Source organism: Typopeltis vanoorti, chromosome 11 (assembly GCF_054136105.1).
Source record: "Typopeltis vanoorti isolate ZY-2024b chromosome 11, IOZ_Tvanoo_1.0, whole genome shotgun sequence".
Lineage (NCBI taxonomy): Eukaryota > Metazoa > Arthropoda > Arachnida > Uropygi > Thelyphonidae > Typopeltis > Typopeltis vanoorti.
This window is the reverse complement of record NC_143559.1, coordinates 83,464,198-83,488,936: the sequence shown is the minus strand read 5'-3', so window position 1 is coordinate 83,488,936 and position 24,739 is coordinate 83,464,198. Positions and strand designations below refer to the sequence as shown.

At 34.2% G+C, this 24,739-nt stretch overlaps 1 protein-coding gene across 6 annotated transcripts in view; it reads right to left on the bottom strand.

The window, feature by feature from the left end:
* LOC150101808 (adenosylhomocysteinase-like 1) overlaps positions 1 to 24,739 on the bottom strand; it is a 328,595-nt gene that overhangs the window by 54,250 nt on the left and 249,606 nt on the right. For all 6 annotated transcript variants that reach the window (XM_090400531.1, XM_090400532.1, XM_090400535.1 and 3 more), the window contains 3 exons: positions 16,272 to 16,360; positions 11,515 to 11,585; positions 2,089 to 2,183 (listed from right to left, as the gene is read on the bottom strand). In XM_090400531.1, the coding sequence (XP_090256657.1) occupies positions 2,089 to 2,183; positions 11,515 to 11,585; positions 16,272 to 16,360 (255 nt within the window). The remainder of the gene's footprint in view (positions 1 to 2,088; positions 2,184 to 11,514; positions 11,586 to 16,271; positions 16,361 to 24,739) is intronic.

The window sequence follows — 24,739 nt, the reverse complement described above, 5'->3', positions numbered from 1 at the left end:
AAAATCAATGTTTTGATCTCTGTATCAAGGAATACACACACTTTAGCAAGCTATATTAACTGTTCTGTTAACTGCTTACCCTTGCCTGACCTGATGAGGGAAAGAAAGACAGGAAAGGAAAGCTACCAGGTAAAATTCTCTATGGTTCTGCTATCTGTGCTACAGTGAGATTTGAATCCACAGCCTGTTAGAAGAGAGTGGAGTGGCATCCACTTCAACCAGGCTGGCAAACATAAAATGTTTGCCAGCCTGGTTGAAGGTTGAAACATAAAAAACAATCATTCACCAACTTACTACACCCACTGTACATCTTGACCATTCTGATGGATGGTCAAGATTGTTCCATCAGGATGAGAGCTATAAACAAGGAAGAAGAGGGTTAAGAAAAGGTCAAGGGTGTTGGAAGAATGATGACGATTATCTGGTATTATGGTAAGTTGGTGAATGATTAATGACAGCAAACAATTCAGCTTCACTTCCAGCTTGTTCTATGAAGTCAAAATCAGCTAATGCTTTTTATTCCCTTATAGGGAGGCGGCGAGGACATTTTAGTCCTGTCTAACTTTTAGGGACTGAGTGGGCAGTTTAATCTCCACTGGTAGCAATCAGAGATAGCTGGCTCAAGGCTATCATTAATTTAATATTAATGGTACGGTACAAAGTGCCTTAGACGATAGAAATATAAGATCTGATAATGTTGGAGTCTTGACAAGTAACAGACTGATTTGGAGGAAAATTGTAGATAGGAAGTTAGTAATGATGTAAATTTTTCATGTAGTACTATCATATATCCTGTACACCCCTTGAGGGTACATGGCAGGAATTTGATGATGATGATATTGTTATCAAAAATCAGTTGGTCTCAAAACATACCATTTAAAATGAATTAAAAATAATCCTTCTATTATAATCAAAGTTCCAGTTATTGTTATCAATATCCTCAAATGTTTAGCCTTTTGTGTCTCAGAATTCTAGAAATAAGGGTTAATAACGAGAAAATTTAACAAAGAACATTGAAATTTGACTTTCTTACTAATCATCCTTTAATCTTATATCTTCCAGGCAAATGCAGGTGGATAATCTTAATCTTCTGTAAATCTTAAATCTTCCAGGCAAATGCAAGGGGGGTGGGGAATAAATACAGTCTAATTGTGATTATTTAAATTAATGGAATATTAAATCCCACATTGTTTTAACACTGAATAAGAAACTCAAAGATTGGAATCAGATAGTTTCATGCCAAATATAGTATAATAAATAAACTATAAAAGTATCGGCGACTACTCTCTTTCAGTAAGTGAATTTGACTTTAAGTCCTCATTAAAACAGCCCTTAGCATTAAGACAGAAGCAAGTAAATAGTGATGACAACGTTGAAGTGGTGGCTACAATGAGTGTCGGAAATATGTTAAGCTGCTTCCAGTGAGAACTTTAAACTAGTAGAAGAAAGTGAACCTAATACAAGTATAGAAAAACAAATTTTAGAAGCTCCTCCAACCGATGCCCAGATATGAATACTTCGTCGCCGTGTGCAATACAGAGCAAGAAAATTCGAAAGGCATCGAGTATGAGCAATTAATTCATGAACTACTATATTCAAACACACAACAGACAACACTAGGTAAGTTTTTAAAATAAATCTTATGATGTTCATTATTATAAAGTGGTTTATAACAATAAATTAAATAATGTTCATAACAATAAAATAAATAAATGATGTAATTTTTCATATCCTTTGCTTAATGTTATCAGCTGGTTATTGTTATCAAAAAGCGACTGTCCCAAAGTGATCACAATAAGTGGAGTCTACTGTATATATATTATTATTATTTAGGTCTAGAGTTCAGGTTTATCTATTACATGTGTAGAGTATGGAACTAATCTGATACAGAAGGATAAATTCGTGCCACATATCTATTCTTATTTATAAATACCATCTATTGTATGTGTTAGTCACTAAAAACCACTACATGCATAGAAGAATATGAGACATAAATTTAAGTGAAATCTCTTCCTAATATCAAGCAAACATTTGTACAACAGCAAAAACTTTCTGGTTTTATCAGTATTTTGTTTGTATTGCACTTACCACATCGATTTCTGTGTTGGAATGACCCATATTACAAACTATACAGCCATTCTTCATTCTGTCCATGTGTTCCTTTGCTACAACATTTTTATTACCTATAAAATAAAAACATATTTTGAATAATAATAAAATATGAAATTAATTCTACTTACCAATTACAATGAAAATTATAATTATGCAAAACTTTGGAAGATAAATTTTTATGAAAACAATCTTAAGTCTTATGGGAACTGTCTGGCTTTGAAAAATAAAATATGAAGCTCGAGCTTTTACTTTTTTAAGTTTCATCTCATAAAATGATGCGATGGTAAAACTTTGAAGTGGTGAAAATCACATTTTGACTCTATAGGAGGGCTATTGGCAATCTGAAGTTATGGCTGAAACAACTAAGGACACAAGGCCGATGTATTGTCTGTTGTCCATGTGGTTAGCCTAGTGGCTATGTGCTTTGCAACCATATGCATGGGGAAGGAGTGCCCTAGGCTCGATTCCTGTTGACGACGTGAGGAGCTTAAAGATCTTCCTCAGCCATAGCCAAGTTAGCCAGTCTTGGGCATGGACAGCAGGGTTTTCCCCCCCTGCTTATCTGGGGTTTTTTCATTCTGCAAGCAGGCAAACCAGACCTCGTGAACACACACGGATATAGTCAGGAATACTTAAGACTGTCCCTCCAGCCATAGGTCTGAATTGTCAGCTATGCTGGTCCCAAGCCCAGATAAAAATAGAGGGGAATGAGGTGGTGCCGTGCCGTACCTCCCTGTTAAAGGGGCTCACGGCCGTTGAATCACCATACAAAATTAAATTAAATCTGTTAAAACTGCATTCTTCTGGCCAGCTAATCTATTTTGCTGGATGAAATACCTGAGTTTCCAAGAGGGAAAACTTTGCCATAGAAACCAGTTGACTCATCTTCACCTGAAAAGCTTATTTTTTTTGCATCCAGATGGAATTTGAATCCAGGTCTTTCTAACAAAAAGGCACTGTTGATACTGACTGAACTACAGAGACTCGACCCCCAGAAGAGGGAGCATGGTTTATACAACTGTTACTGGAATACTATAAACTTTTTTTTAAAAGTTTTCTTTTGCAAGTACCATCACACAATTTCCATGGATATCACTGTGTAAAAGAAATAATATTTTTCCCTGAGAGAACCATGTTATATTCCTTACTTTACATTATACCAGAAATGCATTATTTTTGTATATCATTGAATATTACAGAAATTTATGAATATTATACAAGAAAAAAGATACTATATTTACTATATACAAGTAAAAACTAAACAGCTTTTCTGACTCTGTCCACACATCTTTCTATTGTATGTCCTTTTAAAAAGGGGATTTCCACTTGGATACTGAAAAAATAAGGGCAGAGTGACTGCAAACTGAGATTTAGCTAACTGTATATTCTTGCAACAAGCACTTGCACTTACTATAATAATATACAATGCCATTATCTGTCTCCATATACATGTAACCTAATTGTGAAGTTACTTCATGTACATATTTCTGTTTGCTGACACCTGGGTAAAGGATAATAACAAATATAATTTCTTGTCAAGTACAGTTGTATATTCTTTTGTCTGAAAAAATACACATGCGTATTTTGCACAGACTGCATGCGCACGTGCAGACACACACACACTACATTTAAAATAAAATTATTTTTTCAAAAGAATCTAAAGCAAGAAGCTTATGGATGTGAAATTCAGCGGCAGACTCAAAAAATTAAAGCATTCAAAATCAAATTTGTGCTAGTCAATCCACATGTACTAGAGAACTTTATAAAAACTAAGTTATGTGTAAAAGTAGCAAAATAAGTCATGGAAAGACTGAAGAATACTGAAAATAAATATGAAGGTGATGAAATATCCTAAAGAAAGATTATCATTAAAGGAATTTAAGATAAAAAGGCAATTAAAAATTGAAGATAAGGATGTCAATGCAATGAAAAATTATTAAATGAGTTAACAGTCAGAAAATATCACAGAGAAATGCAAGTATAAATATATTTAGTGATGGTTTTGAATTTCAGATGACTGGAGATTAACTACTATTTCTGTACCAATTTATAAAAAAGGAAAATAAAACTGAACCTCAAAATGATAGCAGAATTTTGACATTGAGCATTTCAGGAAAGATTTACATAAGCATTCTTGAAAAAAGGTTAAGAACAACAGAGAAACACAGAGAAAACTAATGAAGAACAAGTTGAATTAAGAATAAGTAGGAGCCGGGCGCAAAAAAAAAAAGCAAGTTGTGGGTGAAAGAGGGCGCTAGAGATATAGGGTATAAAACTGGTTTGTTCCCCCCCCCCCATTCACGGCTTTTTAGGAATTTTCATCTGGAGTTGCTGGAAAAGTTCTGGTGGAGTCAGGAAGAGTTCCAGTTCGAGGTCTAATCGATAGCGGGCAAGTCGTTTCGTGATGTCAGGCGGAAGGAATAGACGAAGAAATGTTAAGTACCTTTTCGAGTAAGCCTGAAGAAACCGGCCGCCACATAAGTCCACATGGATCGATTCAATCCATGCTGTTTCCAGTCGAGAATGCGATGAAAGGACAGAACAAAGAAGGCCAAACCTAGCCGTGAGTTATAATCACCCAAGACAAGATCAAGCATTCGGAGGGAAATCATAAAGAAAGGATAGACGGAATAAGTTACAGGAATGTGGTAATGTAAAACCCTTTATAATTCCTTTGTTAACAAAGAACGGAATAATGTGTCATGGAAGAAACGAGATGTTAGGTTTTATAACTCTAAACTTGTATGAAGGACTATAGTGAAATTTTAGATGCCGGTGTTTAGAACCAAATAGCTGTTTCTTTAATATTTGTCTGAATGAGTAGTAGTTAATTTGCCATAAGTAATGATCTATAGAATTATCGATGTGAATGTTTTAAGAATATGTGTAAGATAGTAAAGATATTTAAGGGATGCTAGCTAGAATTTTGTGTAGTGAAATGAGCCTATTCTTAAATGTGATATGTGAATTACAGTTGATATGTCTAACCTTATAACTTGGGATAACTCTATTCCTATCGAGTGTTTTTTATTGTAAATGTGTAATCTTTTGAATCTAATAAATGCATCTTGATCATCTTAACCTATTTTGTGCCTTGATTTGAATCCAATGCACCGCTTGCTAATATTTGAATCTGAGCGGAAGTGAAATATATGACAGAGACCACGACTGCAATCTAAAAGTGTTTTAAGAGAGATAGATAAAAAATTGATATAAGGAGTAATTAATAGATTGATTTACTTTGTATATTTTCTGAGGGTTACTTCTTGGTTAAAACTAATTTCTAACCTAGGGATCTGGCTGGCGCAGCTTGAACAAATAAATATTGCCAGAACCCGATTAAGAGGTAACTCCAGACCATTATTGCTGAGGATCGGACTCTATTCAGAAGTCAATCCTTTGTCAATTTATTTAATATACATAATCATTCTAAGAATTGGCCAAATTGTGTGGATAGATATAACTGTGAAAAAGTAAAGTAAAAGCAGACCACAATATAACAGTACATACTATTTTGTGTATTCATTATCTCTATGGATCACATTATGAAATGTGACATCAGGTCAGATATCAAAACTGGAGATGTTAATCTCAGCTCTAATTTATGCAGATGACATACTCTTTAAACCACACCACCAAAAATAAGGATGAAAATGAAGATATGAACATTTAGCAAAATGGAAGTTCTGAGTTCAAACAGCACTGAAATGATGTAAGCCAAGATGGCTATGCAGAAGGAGTGTCCACAGAGGACAGACATAAACACTGATCATACTACTGAGATCCAACAAGTAATGAACAGTTGAGATATCACAATATTCTGTAAGTTTGTTGGTTTTGGTAAGATAACATCTCCACTCTCCAACCATGGCCATGAATTTAAAATTCCACTCTGGCATGAATGTCCATGAAGGTTGTCTTGCAGTATTTTAATACTTAGTGAGACCACTACTTGAATTCACGGAGGTCTAAAGTGGCTTGAAGTCAGAGAAGTTCTGAAGCTCTGGAAGTTAAGTAATAGAAACATGATCTTTTCCTTCACAACCAGAAAGAGTGCTACTTTTTTTGATTGTGCAATTACAAACTACAACTGCTTGGCACAGAGAAGCAAAATACAGTTAAAGACACTTAAGCAATTAATGCAAAAAGTAGCATTCTATGGAAGCACTACCAGTGTTTGTTTACCATCATTACAAGCTAAAATACACAGCTGTTTAAATCTTTCAAGACAAGATTATAAAAACTGGACCATATTTGTAACATTTCAAGTGGATTCTTTGGTGGGCATTTAAAAACAAAGTTTAACGATGTGCACAAGATAAACAGTTTTTATAAATTAATGATGAAACAATAACAATTTTAATGTTACTATGATCTAGATTTGTGAGGAGAAAGGCAATGCATTACTAATGACAAATGAAGGAAACCACTGCATCATGCTGTATATGATTTATCTAAAAGTAGACCAGAAAAGAAGATTCACTCCACAGTCACTTCTAAGCTGCATTAGAACTACAAGATATTCAAGATATTCAGATATCCCACAAATCAAATACATAAAAAAAACAAGAACTAAATTTTAAGTTAAGAAATTTATTATAAAATGCTATTATTTTTTGAAGTTATTTAAACCATGTCAGGACAAAATTACACAGGATAAAACTGCGCTGCAAAAATTACAAGGACAAAATTACACATAGATAAAATACACAGGTAAGAAATTACGAAATTAAACAAAAAATTACACACAGATAAAAATACACTAAGAAAAAAATTAAAAGGAAAAATAGGAAAATATTTACACAAGTAATTTCGAAATTACACAGGGAAAAAAAAACAAACAAATAAAAAATTACACATAGATAAAAATACACTAAGAAAAAAATACACAAGTAAGAAATTACACAAAATAAAATTTACAAAAAATTGTACAAAATTTATAACCAGCAAAGGGTAAATCACTAGTGCAGATTTGGAGATTAGGGAGGTGGATGAGTTGGAAACTCAAAATGATGTAGTGATTAGCTACCCTAATTAGTACTTATCTCAGATTTACAAGGAATAATTTCCAAAGGTAAAACCAATCGACAAATGTTAATCACCATGAACTGCTCAAGAATTTCTAAGAATTGTTTGGGTGAAGGTATATAAGAAAATTTGTCTTACATTCTTCAGTTCTAGTTTAGTGACTCATAATACGACTAGTGTATAACGTGTGACGTAATAAATTTCGTGATTAATTTTTTTAAATTAATTTTTAATTTACCCATGGCTGATTTTGAGTATGGCGTTAGTAATAAAGGCAGTCAAATTATAATTTACAAAGGATATGAGTTTGTTCGTCACCTTGAAATTACTATCAGAACTATTCAATGGCGTTGTGCAATGTTCAGAACTTTATATTGTCGATCGCTACTCCATACAAGAGACAACAAGATTATCCGTGAGTCTTCATTTACACTGTCACGTTAATAGGACTTTTGAATCCGAAGCTCATCAACTTGCAAATCAAATGAAAAGAAAAATGTCGAATCCAGGTGCAACTGCTCGTGCAATTATTATTATTACGGGTGACTCCAGGGGGTCCTTAGACTCATCGAGGGAGGCCCTAAACATCATGTCAACACAACTATACGACATTCTCACAGTATCTATCATATCTTGCCTTGAACTCACTCACCGTCATAGTTCCCACAACAGACTCTGGCAGCTTATTCCACTCGTTTACCACTCTAAAAGTAAAGAACCCAGCTCTAACACCACTGCTAACCACACTCTTGCCCAGCTTCCATAGGTGTCCCCTAGTTCTCCCACCACCAGTCCTGATCTCAAAAATATCCTCTGAATTAATCCTATAGAACCCCTTTAGCAATTTGAATGTCTCAATCATATTTCCCCTTTTCCACCTCAACTAATTTCTGCAACCCACAAATCTTCAACCTGTTCTCATAAGGTTCATTCCATAGACCTACTATCATCTTGGTCACTCGCCTCTGGATCCACTCCACCTCCTCCCCATCAAGAAGAAAACTAGGTGACCAAATCTGGACACAGTAGTTGAGATGAGGTCTTATCAAGGCTCGGCACAGAGGTATAATAACTAGCTTGTCTCTGCTCGTCAAAGTATTTTGCAACAACCAAGTGAGTTGATGAGCTGATTTAGCCACTTTTGCAATGTGCCCCCCTAAATTTCATCTCCCCGTCCACCAACACTCCCAAGTCCCTAGCCTCATCAATCTCCTGGAGTACAGTTCCACCAATGTGGTATATTGCTGCTAATCTTTTCACTCCAAAATGCATAACCTTACATTTTGTCACATTAAATTGACATCCATTCTCCTTAGCCCAGAACTCCAATCTATCCAAGTCGTCCTGCAAGATTTTGACATCTTCTGCATCCACTATTATCCATGAATTATAGCTAACAGTTTAGTGACTGTATCAGACGGATTAAAAATGTGCATACCAAAGAAGAGCTCCATGATGAGGCAATTAAATAGATCCAAAACTAAAACAATCAGAAACATTGTCAAATCCAGATAACAAAAATTTTGAGATACCAGAGAAGTACTCTAAATGGATTAATCATGATTCCAGGGCAGAAGATCCAGAATGTATAATACTATTTGGTCACAAGACTCTTCTAGATCAACTTGTAGTTAACAATTTTTGGCTGGCAGATGGTACATTTAAAGTGGTTCCAAAAATATATTATCAGTTATACAGTATCCATGTCCAATATGATTCAGGTGTCGCTTTTCCTTGTCTACTGGCTCTTCTACCAGGGAAAAAGGAAGAAATACACGTGAAGATGCTGAACATGTTACTGGAGAAAATTCCTCAAGCTCGACCACGAAGAATTTTGTCTGATTTTGAAACAGCAGCAATGAACGCTTTCCGTACCGTGTTTGAAAACATCACAATTGGTGGCTGCTTTTTCCACTTATCACAATCTATTATATGCAAAGTAAATGAATGTGAACTAAATTCTCTATATGAATCCAATCAGTCCTTTGTAGTACACATTAAAATATTACAATCACTTGCACTTTTACCAGAAAAAAAAGTGTTAGAAACATTTTTAGAAGTTGCTGATCTGTTCTCTAATTTAGACGAATATAATGAACAAATCGAGCAAGTTCTCCTTTACTTCGAATGTACACATATTTGAGGTCGACAGTTCAGGAACGGCACTTATAGACAACCTCTATTCAATATTTCTACTTGGAACCATAGACACTCTGCAGCCAACTGTATAGCTAGAACATGGACTATGGACTTCAGTCACTCTTTCAGTGTTCCCATCCAACTGTTTGGAAATTTTTGGATAACATTGTTAAAGAATTATCTTCACAACATACAAACTATTTGCAGCATTTAACTGGTCAACGAAACCCAGGACGTTGTAGGTACATTTCATTAAAACAACTTATTTCAAATATTGTACAAAATTACGAATATCTAATAGACGATTGGATTTTTTACGTTGTATAGCTTTATTATGACTTAGTGTTTGTTTTTTATTATTTTTTTTTTTAAATAAAAGTAATTTTTGCAATATTAAGAAAGTTTATGTGTTTAATTTGACAACAAAATGCCAATAATATTTTAATCGAATTAAAGTCAACAGGTAGGTCTTATGAAGTATTACAAAATTAATGGAACTCTTATCTGAAAATAAATATAAAATTCATCATAAAAATTTAAAAACTCTAAAGTAAAAAACTTCAGTGTGAATATTCAAATTTGTGTAATTTTTTCTTAGTGTATTTTTATCTATATGTAATTTCTTCCTTGTGTAAGTTTGTCCCATGTAATTTTAACATGTAACCATTTAAACATATGTTTTCTAGTGTTTGTTTTATGCAGCAAGCAAGAGATTTTGTGGTGAAATTTTTTTTTTTTATCTTTAGTCACTGAAGTCTTGCTTAGTCATAAATGAAATTTATTTATAAAAAAAATAAGTTTGTCACAAGAGCTGTAATTTTTGAAATTTTAGTGTTTGTATGCGGATACTCATGAAAAATGCTTAAGTAGATGTTTACAAGGTGGAAATAATTAAATAAACTTACCTCAACATTAAAATTCTTGTGAAATGAAGAAATGTTGAATATTTCACTTGTTTCTTGACAAAATTATAAATGAATACCTTTCCTGTGCTATGAAAAAACAGTTAAAAGTAATGCAACCAGCAAAAAGGAGCAAGTTCTGCTTTATTTCAAGCATGCACAGGAGAGAAGAGAATAATAATGGACGTCCTATATTATCAGCTTTTGCAGGGAGAAAAGAAGACAAAAGAAAGTTGTGATTGTTTTCCATATCTTTAATATTATAGAGATTCAGCAAAAATAAAAAGAAAAGTTGGAAATAGAAGACTGAAAAAGGAAAGCAGTTGAACAACATAGTTGTGTAGTATATTATAATTGCTCATCATATGACATATTTAGTTACAATAAACTGAAGGGAATTATTGTTCTAGAATGCAAACAGAAGTCAGCCCAGTAAAGTTCTATTTCTTGAATTATGAATTTTATTGCTGTTTTACTTAAGATCCTAATGAAGGCAAGATACAGTATGCTATGTGCATTATTCTGTGATCAAAGATGCAAGAATTTATGTTGCTGTTATACAGGTAGGAGACGTTTGTGTTAATTTTCCTCTTGAGTGAAATAAGAAAGAGAGTATGTAAACAGAAGCAAGAATGAAATTATTTCAAAATTTAAATAATTCCATAAAGGATAAAAACTGTGAGATTATATAATTGAAAGTGGCAGTATTTACACAGATTTTCATATTTTTGTCATAACTTGAAGTGTTACAATAACAAAATAAAATCATTGGAGTACAGTTATGTACTCCAATGGCTATGTTGTGTGTATATTTTTTTTTTTTTTTTTTGTAAATTAGATGTTTGTTAATTATAAAGATGTCTGAAGAGTTATAGTTCATAGAATTAAGAGGATAAGATCCTAGGATATGAATCGGTGTGCAAGTTGATTTGTAGTTTAGTTTCAGATAATTAAAAAAAGTAAGAAATACACCACTCAGAATCCAAAAAGGAAAACAAAGGTGCAAGTGATGCATCAATAAAAAAACTTAAAATGTGAAACAGTACAATTTTAATGTTACAGATGGATTTACTGGAAAAGGAAACATTTGTATCAATTCTATATGTAATTCACCTGAAACAATGTTAGGATGGTATTATTACACCATTTCATTCTCACAAATGCAGACAAAAATGGCAGCAGGAATCTGATTATATCCATGCTCTATTGAGCAGACAACTAATCATTGTAAGATGGTAACAGTGTTAAAAAAAAAAAGATAATATCTAGTTTATTCATATTTAATGTCAACTCTAACAGGATTATTCAGAGCTAAAAAAAAGGCAAGATTTACCTGTGGCAGTGATAACAATATCCACAATCCTAATTACTTCAGCTGTCTTTACTACTTTTAAACCATCCATGCTGGAAAAAACAAATTCAGGTGATATTTATTAATTTCAATAATTTTATGTGTGTTCTCTGTGTGTGTAAATGTTCAATATGACTACAATCGGTAAACACAGAACAATTTATTAAGAGTACTAAGCTCATGGTTGCACATTTGGCTGGTCTTAGGAAACATTTAAAAAAAAAATGAAAGCTAGTGTACAGGATTCAATAACATCTCCAAAGTTCCCAGATTTTTCTTTTCGTCTTATTGTAACATCAGTGTAAGATTTTGGAATCATTTGATAGAATTTAATGTGTCTCTATTGAAGTGTTATATGAATTAGCCAAATATATTATGCAATAAAATAGATGTGGCTTCATTTTCTGGTGTTCTATGTCTCTAGCATGTTCTTTGATGTGCTGTGCAATAGATTTGTCTGTAGTATGGAGTGTTGTAATTACACCACGGACGTCTGCATCTGTAATTACACCACAGATGCCTGGATATTTCAAAGGACTACATCTGGGTTTAATGGATCAAAGTGGTGATTGTAGTTCGGTGAGAGGAATAAATACTTAATTTTGTATTGCTTAAGGATTTTGGTTTTACTGAAAGAGGCAATATAGGGAAAATAAAACGTTTGACTTCATCACTGGAAGTATGTTGAGTATCTGGTGGTTTGCAAAACTCGGAGATAGTATGTTTTTTAGCCATTTTGTAGGAAGGAGTTTGCTAAAAATTGGAGTTCTTTTGCTAATTTTTCCTGACCATTAATAAGATGCCAAGTGCTCACTTCCAGTATTAATCGAATGAGTAATTTTTGAGGTTTGTAAGTAGCAGCATGTATGCATCTGTTAGCAGAGGTTGGTATTAAGAAGATAAACTTTTTTTGAGGCTCTTTAGTTAGTTTTAAATCCAAGAAAGGAGACATACCAATAGACTAGTTCATACATAAGTAAGTCTTATGCTGGAATGTTGGTGGTCTCTACAAAAGCCCAGAGTATAGTTGACATGGCTCCAAATTAAAAAATTATTATACCAATTCGACATCTTACATTTTAAGAAGGTATTTTTCTGAGACTTTCTTTTCAAATGTTTCCATGAAAAAGTTCATTAATATACAAACAGAACTCAGGGAACACCCTGAGTTCTGTTTGTATATGGAGTTATTATATACTTAAAATATCCTGACTTTATGTAATGTTTAAAAAGAGCTATTATTTTTATTTTTTTGAGAAGTTATCTTATAGTAACAAAAACAGTTCATCAGTTGGGATGGCAACAAATTAACCATAAAGCTCACTTACATTATGCTTCTCAAGATTGATGTTGATTGCAGGGCAAAGTGTTCAAGTTTTTTTTTTTTTTTTTTTTTACTGTTAGCCTCTTCAATCATTTTGCTAAGCATATGGAAAGATTCCATGTAGGTGACTTTAAACCTTCAACAATCAAGAGGCATGTTTTCTTTGCAAAAACATGGGATAAAAGGATGGAGAGAGCAGAGTGCTAGCCTAATATCTCTACTGAATTCATAAGCAGTTTTTAAAAGATTCTTTACGCAAACTTGAAACTAGTAGGATTATGGTCATATACAGAGTGCATGAAGAAATTGTTTTTGTTGCCATATTCCTTTTCTCAAGGATTACTGTAGCTGCTGGTAAGATTATTATTTATGTATTGTTTTCATACCCTCTTTCAAACAGATCTCTCAGGTGGTGCAAGATTCTCAGCTGGAAGTTTCACTGTATTTATTAAGAGAATGAATTTAAAATGAGCAAGGGTATTTCTCGTGATGTTAAGAAACAGGTTGAGCTCAATTTTTGTTAAAAGAATTTCTTTTGGTACCTTTCTAGGGCAGACTGCAAACTTTAAGCTATTGATAAGGACAGTTTGTTCTGCTATAGATAATACACATTTTGACATGTGTATTTTTTTTTTTTTTTTTATCTACAATTTTCCTCCAAATCAATCTATGACCTCTCAAAGCTACATCATCATCATCATCAGATCTTACATTTCTATCTTCTAAGGCACTTTTTACCATATCAATCCGCCTATATCTTGGTCTTCCCCTAGGACTTTTTCCTGCCAACCTGGCAAAGAATGCTTGTTTTTGTTTTGCTAATCTTTCCTCTCCCATTCTGTTTATGTGACCATACCATCTGAGACTAACTCTGCTAATACTTTCCTGGATGCTAACAATGTCAAGTTCTTTCTTAAATATCCTCGTTTTTAATATGATATTGCCAATGATGCCATCTGTTCATGCCCCTAATCATTCTCAGGATTCTCATACCTGTGGTATCTAGTCTTTGGTCAAGTGTTTTACTTCTGACCCAGCTCTCAGATCCATAAGTTAAAATTGGTTTGAACACTGTCTTGTATACAGCTAATTTAGTGTTTTGACCAACTTCTCTCTTATTCCATAAAAATTTATTCAGTTGACTTCCTACCATACCAGCTTTGATCCTGTTGTCTATTTCCATGTTTAATTTACCATCTTCACTAAAAATCATGTCTAAGTAGCTGAAATGTTTTGCTTGTTCTACAGGTTCTTCATTCACAATGAATTTGATATTTTCAATGTTTCTACCTAATTTCATTGTCTTTGTATTGTCATTGCTGACCTTCATACCATATATATTACAACAGTTATTCAATTTAGTCAGAAAATCTTGCAGACTTGTAGCGGATTTATTTAGAAGTATAACATCGTTTGCATAAAGCAAAGAGCTGACATTAACATCTCCAATTTTGATATCATGTTTAATACCACTTTCCTTCATAATGTGATCCATATAGATAATGAATAACAGAGAGGATAATGAACATTCTTGTCTGATACCAGATTTAACATTAAACCATCTTCCTGTACTTTCTTCAATTCTAACTGCTGACTTACAACTCAAATAAAGACTAAGTATTGCTTGATATAATTCCCCCTTTCACATCATATAACTGCAGCGTATTGAATAGCTTCTCTCTTGGCTTTTCATATACCTTTTCCAGATCTACAAAACTTAAATACAAATCATCGTTATATTCCCATGCTTTCTCGACTATTTGTCATAAAGTGAAAATCTGATTCTGACAGCCTTTATTTCACCTGAATCCAGCTTGTTCTTCACCAAGCTTCTCTTCCACAATCCTTTTCAACCATTTCTCAAGTATACTGGCATAAATCTTACCAGGAACACTAAGTAGAGAAATACCTCTGTAATTCTCACATTCAGTTTTATTTCTTTTTTCATATTATAGGTACTATGAGAGCTCCACTCCAATCATCTGGAATTCGTCCCTCTGAACTATGCAGTGCAGCCACTGTAAGACTTTTATACCTCCATACTTGAGCATTTTTGAATATCATCTACTCCAACTGCCTTTCCACATTTCAGACTTTGATGGCTTTTTCTACTTCAAGTATGGATATGTATTCCTGATTGCATGCCTGGTCAGTTTTTTTATTTATCATTGTGCTGTCATCACTGCTAGTTTCATTTAGCAATTTTACAAAGTAATTACTCCAAACTTCAAGGATATCTTTTTCTCCTGTTTCCATGTACTTTCAGTACATGGAAGTACCTTCATCATCTCTAACTCCTTTTACAGCACTCTTTTCTCCATTTCTAAGCTTTTTCAACAACCTCCAGAATATCTTACCCTCTTCTTGATATTTATTTTTTTATGTTCTTGCCAAAGTCCTCCCATGACTTTTGTTTAGCTAGATTTACACAGTGTTTAGCTTTCTTACATTTGTCTCTGTATTTTCTAAGAGCACAAGCTGACTTATTTGCTAGGAACTGTTGATAAGTTTTCTTCTTTTCCTTCACTGCCTCTTTAACTTCATGTGTCCACCATGGAGTTCTGATTTTTCTATCCTTGCAGACAACCTCACCACATGCCTCGCTGGCTGAATCAATCAATGTTTTCTTCAGAGTTTGAAAATGAATCTCCAAGGTTTGATTCCCATTCTCAAACTCTTTCATTTTTTCTTGAATAATGTTTGTATATTTCAGTCTACAGTTCACATCTGAGAACTGGTCAACTTTTATTCACTTTAAAACTTTCTTAAATGTTCTTCTTTTCAATATGAAATTCAATTTTATCCTGCTCAAGACTAAATGGTGATCACTTCTAATTTTATATATATATAAATATATAAAGACAGAAAACACAATACAAGCTTGAAGTGGGAGATGAATTTCATTCCTGAGTTTGAGTCTACACCCTGCTTACTGTGGCTTGACAAAAGTTCCATGTTTGCTCTCTAGAGATATTATGTAAAAATAAATAAAAAAGGAAAGAAATTCCTTAGTCCACTCCTCCAGAAAACCAATGTACTATAGGTTTACAATCTTTTGCAGGTGAGTGATACATAAAATACATTTATATAGCTGACAAACCCATTAATCACAGCTTCCTGAACTTCCCAAGAAAAGCAAAAGTGATGGGAGTGATTTTTATAGCTATTCAACTATGTAATAAATATTTTAGTAATCTCAATTAAATGTGCTCTTTTAATAGTACATGAATGTACACATTCTCTCTCTCACACACACAACTACAGTGAAAAGGAGGAAAAAATTTCCTTCCACCTTACAAACCAATGGACTTTACTAGCAACTAAATAAATATAACAATTACATTAATGCACATTTTATTACACAAAAAGTTTCATTATTTTATTATTATAAAAATCAATAAAACTGATTGCATACCATGCCTGCAAGGCACAAATAGGGTCAATTTCTGTTACGTATACAATAGCGCCCATGCCTTTCAGTGCTGAACAGCATCCTTTGCCAACCTGTAATAAACTTTTCATTCTATATTTTGTAAAATTGTACATCTTTCAAAATTGTTAAATTTTAAAATTATTTGTACATGTTAAATTTTATATTAGTACTTATATTGCATTTCTTAAATTTTTAGTTTGTATTATTTGTAAAATTATGTAAACTTAAGTTTATATAATTTTACAACCAGTATTCTTTTAAATGGAATATTTAGAGACTTACATTATACATCTGTATATGACTCAGCACTTTGATAAATAAGAATATCATACCATAATAGCATTTAAAAATCATTTTCTGGTTATATTTCTCAACCAGTGCACTAGATAGTGCAATGCAATTAAGATATTATTATTTTACAGTCTCCATGGAGTCAGAAAACTCATTGCAAGAGATCTATTATTCACACAATACCTATCCTTAAACTCATTCACTAACAAAGTGCTCACTACCACCTCTGGCAACCCATTATACCCATTCATTACTCTCCTCTTCCATCACCCCTTTCATTTGAAGTCATGGCTTGTGCCCATTATCAAACAACTGAGCATAGGATACTGCCTATTTATAGGAGTTTGTACCTCATGTTATTATTAGTGTCATGTTACTGATATCCTGTTAGTTAATACACTAGTGACCATAAACTAAGGAAGAACTACATTTTTACCTGTATATGAAAAAAAAAAAATTCATGACTACAGCCAAATGTGGACAAATTTATTACCAGCATACTAATAAATTATATTACACAAAGAATGTGTTATAAATTTCATACCAATTAAATTGCAATCCTTTTTGGCAAACGTTACCAATTTTCTAAGGATGTAGTTTAAGGCACAGTGCTTATGGAAAACTATGCAGGGAGACATTTCAGTATGGAATATGTCCACCCCGAACTGCGATGCAGCTCTCACAACATCATACGATGCTTAGCACCAAGTGATGCAGGAGTTCTTGAGGCAAACTAGCCCACTCCTCCAAAGTAAGGATAAGGCCTTGTTTTCTGGAAGGGAATTTTGAGCAGCAATGCATTTTTATCTCATCCCAAATGTGTTCTATGGGGTGGGTTAAGATCTGGGGAGCTTGCTGGCCGTTCAATTTGATTATTATCCTGTCTCCAGAAGCATCTTCACTGTTCACGTACAATATGGTGTGGCACTGTCATTCAGAGAAATGAATTCTTCGCCTACAGCACCCACGGAACAATCTAACATAATACTGAAGAACTCCATTGCAATATTGTGCACCAGTCATAGTCTCTTTTTCCAGCACTTGTAGCTCGGTGCATCCATTAAGTATAATGCCTTCCCACATCATGATCCCCAGCACCACCGTATCTATCCCTTTTAAGAACATTTTCATAATGATAAGCAGTAACACTTTCATGCCAGATCAAGAAACAGAAGAAAGACTAAAATGACTCATTTGTAAAGAGTACATTAGTCCACTGGAATCTTGTCCAATTTTTATGGATACAACACTACTGAAAACATGCTCTACAAAGAACTGTGGATAAAGGGATGCAAGACTACAGACCTTCGGGTATATAGACCTAACTTGTCGTAGATGTCTTGCCATAGTTTGTCAGATATCCAAGTGGCTGTGCTTGAATGGAGTCGACTTGCAAGCTGACCTGCATGGTGTGTCCATTATGTTTTGCTGTTATAACCAAAAATCTGCCTTCATCCTCCATGGTAGAGTGAGGGCAACCACTTAGCACATATCTGGGAAAATATTCCACTGGTTTGAAACACTGCCCACATCCTGGATACAACACTGTGTGAGATTCTAAACTCTCTTGCAATATCAATAATTCTGAAGCCTCCTTCAAGCTTTCCAATAATTCTTCCCCACATGAAATCATCTAGATAATGTGTTACATTACAAAACATTCAAGTTCGTAATTTTTTCCTTCACAAAAAGAGATTCTTTCAAAACATAATTTGCTTAGCGCAGCCTTTTATCCTGCTGAGTGATACTGTGCGATTCATTTGCTTGTGATTCGAAAATTTGAACATGTACCTGCTTTCTCCTCAAAATTGTCAGTTATACAAATTGTCACAAGCTGATTCATCTGTAATTGCAGATGAATCGTCACAAAAAGTGTTTCTCTGGAGGTTTTTGGGCACCAGTGTATTTTGGTTCATTAGTGTAGATTATAAAGATAGCATGTAACCTATGCACTTGATCAAACAATCTTTCTGTACATCCTACACTTATTCAATAATTATTTGTAAAATTTGCAATCCCTATTTGACCACAAACTTGTTCACCAATTTTACCCTAAAAAATCTTTTCTCTTCTCCAATGTGCTTACATAATTTTTTTTCTGGAATATTCTAAGGAAAATCATTCCTATGTTCAGTTTCACTGTATTTCTTCTAAACTGGTACTGGTACAGAGAATAATATGCATAAATATGAGATCTCTCTTTCTCTTCCAATCTTATGTTTGAGTTCCCAATCAAGCCTTCTGAATTATGTAGTGTAGCCACTGTAAAAATTTTATACTTACAAATACTTCAAAACCTACTTTCAAAATTCTCAAAGGTATTACTTTCAGTAATATTGCAATCAAACTTCCTTTTGTATGTGCTCTCTCCATGAGCAATCGTGTACATTTTGCTCATGGAACAAGGCATTAGTATTGTAATGACTTGTTCATTCATGTTCTGAACAGAAAACTAGCAGATATTCATCACTATTACTAAAACTGCCTTTTGATTAAAATTTTCCCAAAACAATTTTAATAATACTGAGATTTGCTTCCTATTCTGCTGTTTAGGTCTCCAACAAGAACCAGTGTTTATTTTATCTTTGACAACTGACCTTTTATAACTCATAAAATGGCTGGGGCGTCGCCCAGTTAAACAAGGCCGCCGTTGTTTTCACCAGGGAACCAGGGTGAACAGCGAAAAGTCAGCTACTGGAACAAATCTGAAAAAAAAAAACCCAATTCAGCATCACCAGAGTTAAAGATTGGTACTATCAACATAAGAAGCCTGAATGGCAAAGAAATGGAGCTAGATGAAGAATTAGATAAGTATGCAGGAAGTCTTAAGTAGAGTGATGAGGGCAAATATCAGAAAGGGGAACTGTACAATGAGACTTATTTGTGCCTATGGTCCCACAGAAGGTTCTACTAAGGTAGAAATGGAGGAATTTTTTGATGCTTTAGAAAAAGGATCTGACACAATGAAAAAGGAAAAGTTGGTCCTTGTTGGGGATCTAAATAGCAGAGTAGGAAATGATCAGACATACAAAAATATATTGGGAAAATTTGGAGAAAAGAGCAAAGCTAATAATGGCAAATGCCTGTTGGATTTCTGCTCAGATTATGGACTAGTTATTACTAACACCATGTTCCAACATAAAAATGTGCACAAATTCACATGGAGAGAAGAGACAAGGATTAAGAAAAGTCTCATTGACTATGTTATTGTTGATAATGATGTTTTCTCCCTGGTGCAAGACACCAGAGTGCACAGAGGATTTGAAATTGGAAGTGATCACTATTTAGTCTTGAGCAGGATAAAATTGAATTTCATATTGAAAAGAATGTAAGAAAGTTTTAAAGTGAATTAAAGTTGAGCAGCTCTCAGATGTGAACTGTAGACTAAAATACACAAAGATTATTGAAAAAAAAAAAAAAAAGAGTTTGAGAACAGGACAACTTTAGAGATTCAGTGGCAAGCCTTGAAAAAAAACCTTGACTGATTCAGCCAGAGGCATGTGGTGAGGTTGTCTCTAAGGATAGAAAAATCAGAATTCCACGGTGGACACAAGTTAAAGAGGCAGTGAAGGAAAAGAAGAAAGCATATCAAAAGTTCTTGGCAAATAAGTCAGCTTGTGCTCTTAGAGAATACAGAGACAAATGTAAGAAAGCTAAACAATGTGTAAAACTAGCTAAACAAAAGTCATGAGAGGACTTTGGCAAGAACATAGAAAATAAATATCAAGAAGGTAGCAAAATAATTCAGAGGTTGTTGAAGAAGCTTAGAAATGGAGGAAAGAGTACTGTAAAAGGAGTTAGAGATGATAAAAGTGACATGAAAATGGGAGAAAAAGATATCCTTGAAGTATGGAGTAATTACTTCGAGAAATTGCTAAATGAAACAAGCAGTGATAGCACAGTGGCAAAAAAAACACTCAACAGGCATATAGTCAGGAATACATATCCATACTCGAAGTAGAAAAAGCCATCAAAGGCTTGAAATGTGGAAAGGCAGCAGGAGTAGATGATATTCGACCAGTAATGCTGAAGTATGGTGGTATAAAAGTGCAATGGCTGCACTGCATAGTTCAGAAGGCCTGGACAGAGGGACGAATAGAGATTGGAGTAGAGCTCTCATAGTACCCATATATAAAAAGGGAAATAAAACTGAATGTGAGAATTACAGAGGTATTTCTCTACTGAGTGTTCCTGGTAGGATATATGCAAATATACTTGAGAATCGGTTGAGAAGAATTGTAGAAAAAAAGCTTGGTGACAAACAAGCTGGATTCCAGCCAAATAGAGGCTGTCAGGATCAGATCTTCACTTTATGACAAATAGTGGAGAAATCATGGAATATAACAAAGATCTCTATTTGAGTTCTGTTGATCTGGAAAAGGCTTATGACATGGTGCCAAGGAGAAGCTATTCAATACGCTGCAGTTATATGATGTGAAAGGGGGAATTATATCAAGCAATACTTAGTCTATATTTGAGTTGTAAGTCAGCAGTTAGAATTGATGGAAGTACAGGAAGATGGTTTAATCTTAAATCTGGTGTGAGACAAGGATGTACATTATCCCCTCTGTTATTCACTATCTATATGGATCACATTATGAAGGAAAGTGGTATTAAACATGATATCAAAATTGGGGATGTTAATGTCAGCTCTTTGCTTTATTCAGACAATGTTATACTTCTAAATAAATCTGCTACAAGTTTGCAAGATTCCTTGACTAAATTGAATAACTGTTGTAATAGATATGGTATGAAGGTCAGCAATAAAAAGATAAAGACAATGAAAATAAGCAGAATCGTTGAAAATGTCAACTGCATTGTGAACGGAGAACCTGTGGAACAAGTAAAAATTTCACCTACTTAGGCACGATTTTTAGTGAAGGTGGTAAATTAAATATGGAAATAGACAACAGAATCAATAAATGTGTATAGTAGGAAGTCAACTGAATAAATTCATAAGGAATAAGAGAGAAATTAGTCGGAACACTAAATTAGATGCATACAAGACAGTGTTCAAACCAGTTTTAACTTATGGATCTGAGAGCTGGGTCAGAAGTAAAACACTTGACCAAAGACTAGAGACCACAGATATGAGAATCCTGAGAAAGATTAGAGGCGTGAACAGATGGCATCAATGGCAATATCATATTAAACGAGGATATTAGGAAAGAACTTGACATTATCAGCATCCAGGAATGCATTAGCAGAGCTAATCTCAGGTGGTATGGTCATTTAAACAGAATGGGCAAGGAGATTGGCAAAACAAGTGTTCTCTGCCTGGTTGGCAGCAAAACGACCCAGAGGAAGACCAAGATATAGGTGGATTGATATGGTACAAAGTGCATTAGACGACAGAAATATAAGATCTGATAATATTGAAGTCTTGACAAGTAACAGACTGATCTGGAGGAAAATTGTAGACAGGAAGTTAGTAATGATGCGAATTTTTCATGTAGTACTATCATATCCTGTACACCCCTTGAGGGTACATAGCAGGAATTTGACGATGATGAATTTTAATGGGATGTTTAAGGGTCACAATAAATTTAGCCAGGATTCCCTGACTAAATTGAATAACTGTTGTAATAAATTTGGTATGAAAATCAGTAATAACAAGACAAAGACCATGAAAATAGGCAAAAGCAGTGAAGATATCAACTGCATTGTGAATGGAGAACCTATAGAACAAGTAAAACATTTCAGCTACGTAGGCACGATTTTAGTGAAGCTTTCTTCAGAATTAGTAAGGCTTGTATGGTAGAAGTCGGCTGAATAAATTTATGTGGAATAAGAGAAATTAGTCAAAACATTAAAAGAGCTGTGTATAAGATGGTGTTCAAACCAATTTTAATTTATGGATCTGGGAGCTGGGTTAGAAATAAAACACTTGATCAAAGACTGGAAACTGATATGAGAGTTCTGAGAAAAATTAGTGAAGTGAACAGATGGCATCAATATCAGTATCACATTAAGAAATGAGGATATTAGGAAAGAAGTTGCTATTGTTAGCATTCAGGAATGTTAATATAGCTAATCTGAGATGGTATAGGAAAATACTCAGAGGAAGACCAAGATGTAGATGGATGATACAGTAAAAAGCACCTTAAAAGACAGATATAAGATCTGAAAACATTGGAGTTTTAAAGCGAATAAAAGTTGAGCAGCTCTCAGATGTAAACTGTAGACTAAAATACAGAAATATTATTGAAAAGAAAATGAAAGAGTTTGAGAACAGGAATCAAACCTTGGAGATTCAGTGGCAAACTCTGAAGGAAACATTGATTGATTCTGCCAGAGAGGCATGTGGTGAGGTTGTGTGCAAAGATAAAAAAATCAGAACTCCCTGGTGGACACAGGAAGTTAAAGAGGCAGTGAAGGAAAAGAAGAAAGCATATCAAAAGTTCCTGGCAAATAAGTCAGCTTTTACTCTTACAGAATACAGAGACAAATGTAAGAAAGCTAAACAGTGTGTAAAACTAGCTAAACAAAAGTCATGGGAGGACTTTGGCAAGAATATAGAAAATAAATATCAAGAAGGTGGCAAAATATTCTGGAGGTTGTTGAAGAAGCTTAGGAATGGAGGAAAGAGTACTGTAAAAGGAATTAGAGATGATAAAGGTGAAATGAAAACAGGAGAAAAAGATATCCTTGAAGTATGGAGTAATTACTTTGAAAAACTGCTAAATGAAACAAGCAGTGATGACAGCACAGTGATAAAAAACACTGACCAGGCATGCAATCAGGAATACATATCTATACTTGAAGTAGAAAAAGCCATCAAAGGCTTGAAATGTGGAAAGGCAGCAGGAGTAGATGATATTCGACCAGAAATGCTGAAGTATGGTGGTATAAGAGTCTTACAGTGGTTGCACTGCATAGTTCAGAAAGCCTGGACAGAGGGACGAATTCCCGATGATTGGAGTAGAGCTCTCATAGTACCCATATATAAAAAGGGAAATAAAACTGAATGTGAGAATTACAGAGGTATTTCCCTACTGAGTGTTCCTGGCAAGATCTATGCAAGTATACTTGAGAAACGGTTGAGAAGAATTGTGGAAGAAAAGCTTGGTGAAGAACAAGCTGGATTCAGGCCAAATAGAGGCTGTCAGGATCAGATCTTCACTTTGCGACAAATAGTCGAGAAAGCATGGGAATATAACAAAGATCTGTATTTAAGTTTTGTCGATTTGGAAAAGGCATATGACAAGGTGCCAAGAGAGAATCTATTCAATACGCTGCAGTTATATGGTGTCAATGGGGCATTATATCAAGCAATACTTAGTCTTTATTTGAGTTGTGAGTCAGCAGTTAGAATTGAAGGAAGTACAGGAAGATGGTTTAATGTTAAATCTGGTGTGAGACAAGGATGTACATTATCCCCTCTGTTATTCATTATCTATATGGATCACATTATGAAGGAATGTGGTATTAAACCTGATATCAAAATTGGAGATGTTAATGTCAGCTCTTTGCTTTATGCGGATGATGTTATACTTCTAAATAAATCCGCTACAAGTCTGCAAGATTCTCTGACTAAATTGAATAGCTGTTGTAATAGATATGGTATGAAGGTCAGCAATAAAAAGACAAAGACAATGAAAATAGGCAGAATCATTGAAAATGTCAACTGTGTTGTGAATGGAGAACCTGTGGAACAAGTAAAACATTTCAGCTACTTAGGCACAATTTTTACTGAAGATGGTAAACTAAATATAGAAATAGACAACAGAATCAGCAAAGCTGGTATCGTGGGAAGTCAATTGAATAAATTCATATGGAATAAGAAAGAAATTAGTCGGAACACTAAATTAGCTGTATACAAGACTGTGTTCAAACCAATTTTAACTTATGGATCTGAGAGCTGGGTTAGAAGTAAAACACTTGACCAAAGACTAGAGACCGCAGATATGAGAGTCCTGAGAAAGATTAGAGGCGTGAACAGATGGCATCAATGGCAATATCATATTAAAAATGAGGATATTAGGAAAGAACTTGACATTGTCAGCATCCAGGAATGCGTTAGCAGAGCTAATCTCAGATGGTATGGTCACTTAAATAGAATGGGAGAGGAAAGATTAGCAAAACAAGTGTTCTCTGCCAGGTTGGCAGGAAAACGACCCAGAGGTAGACCAAGATATAGGTGGATTGATACGGTACAA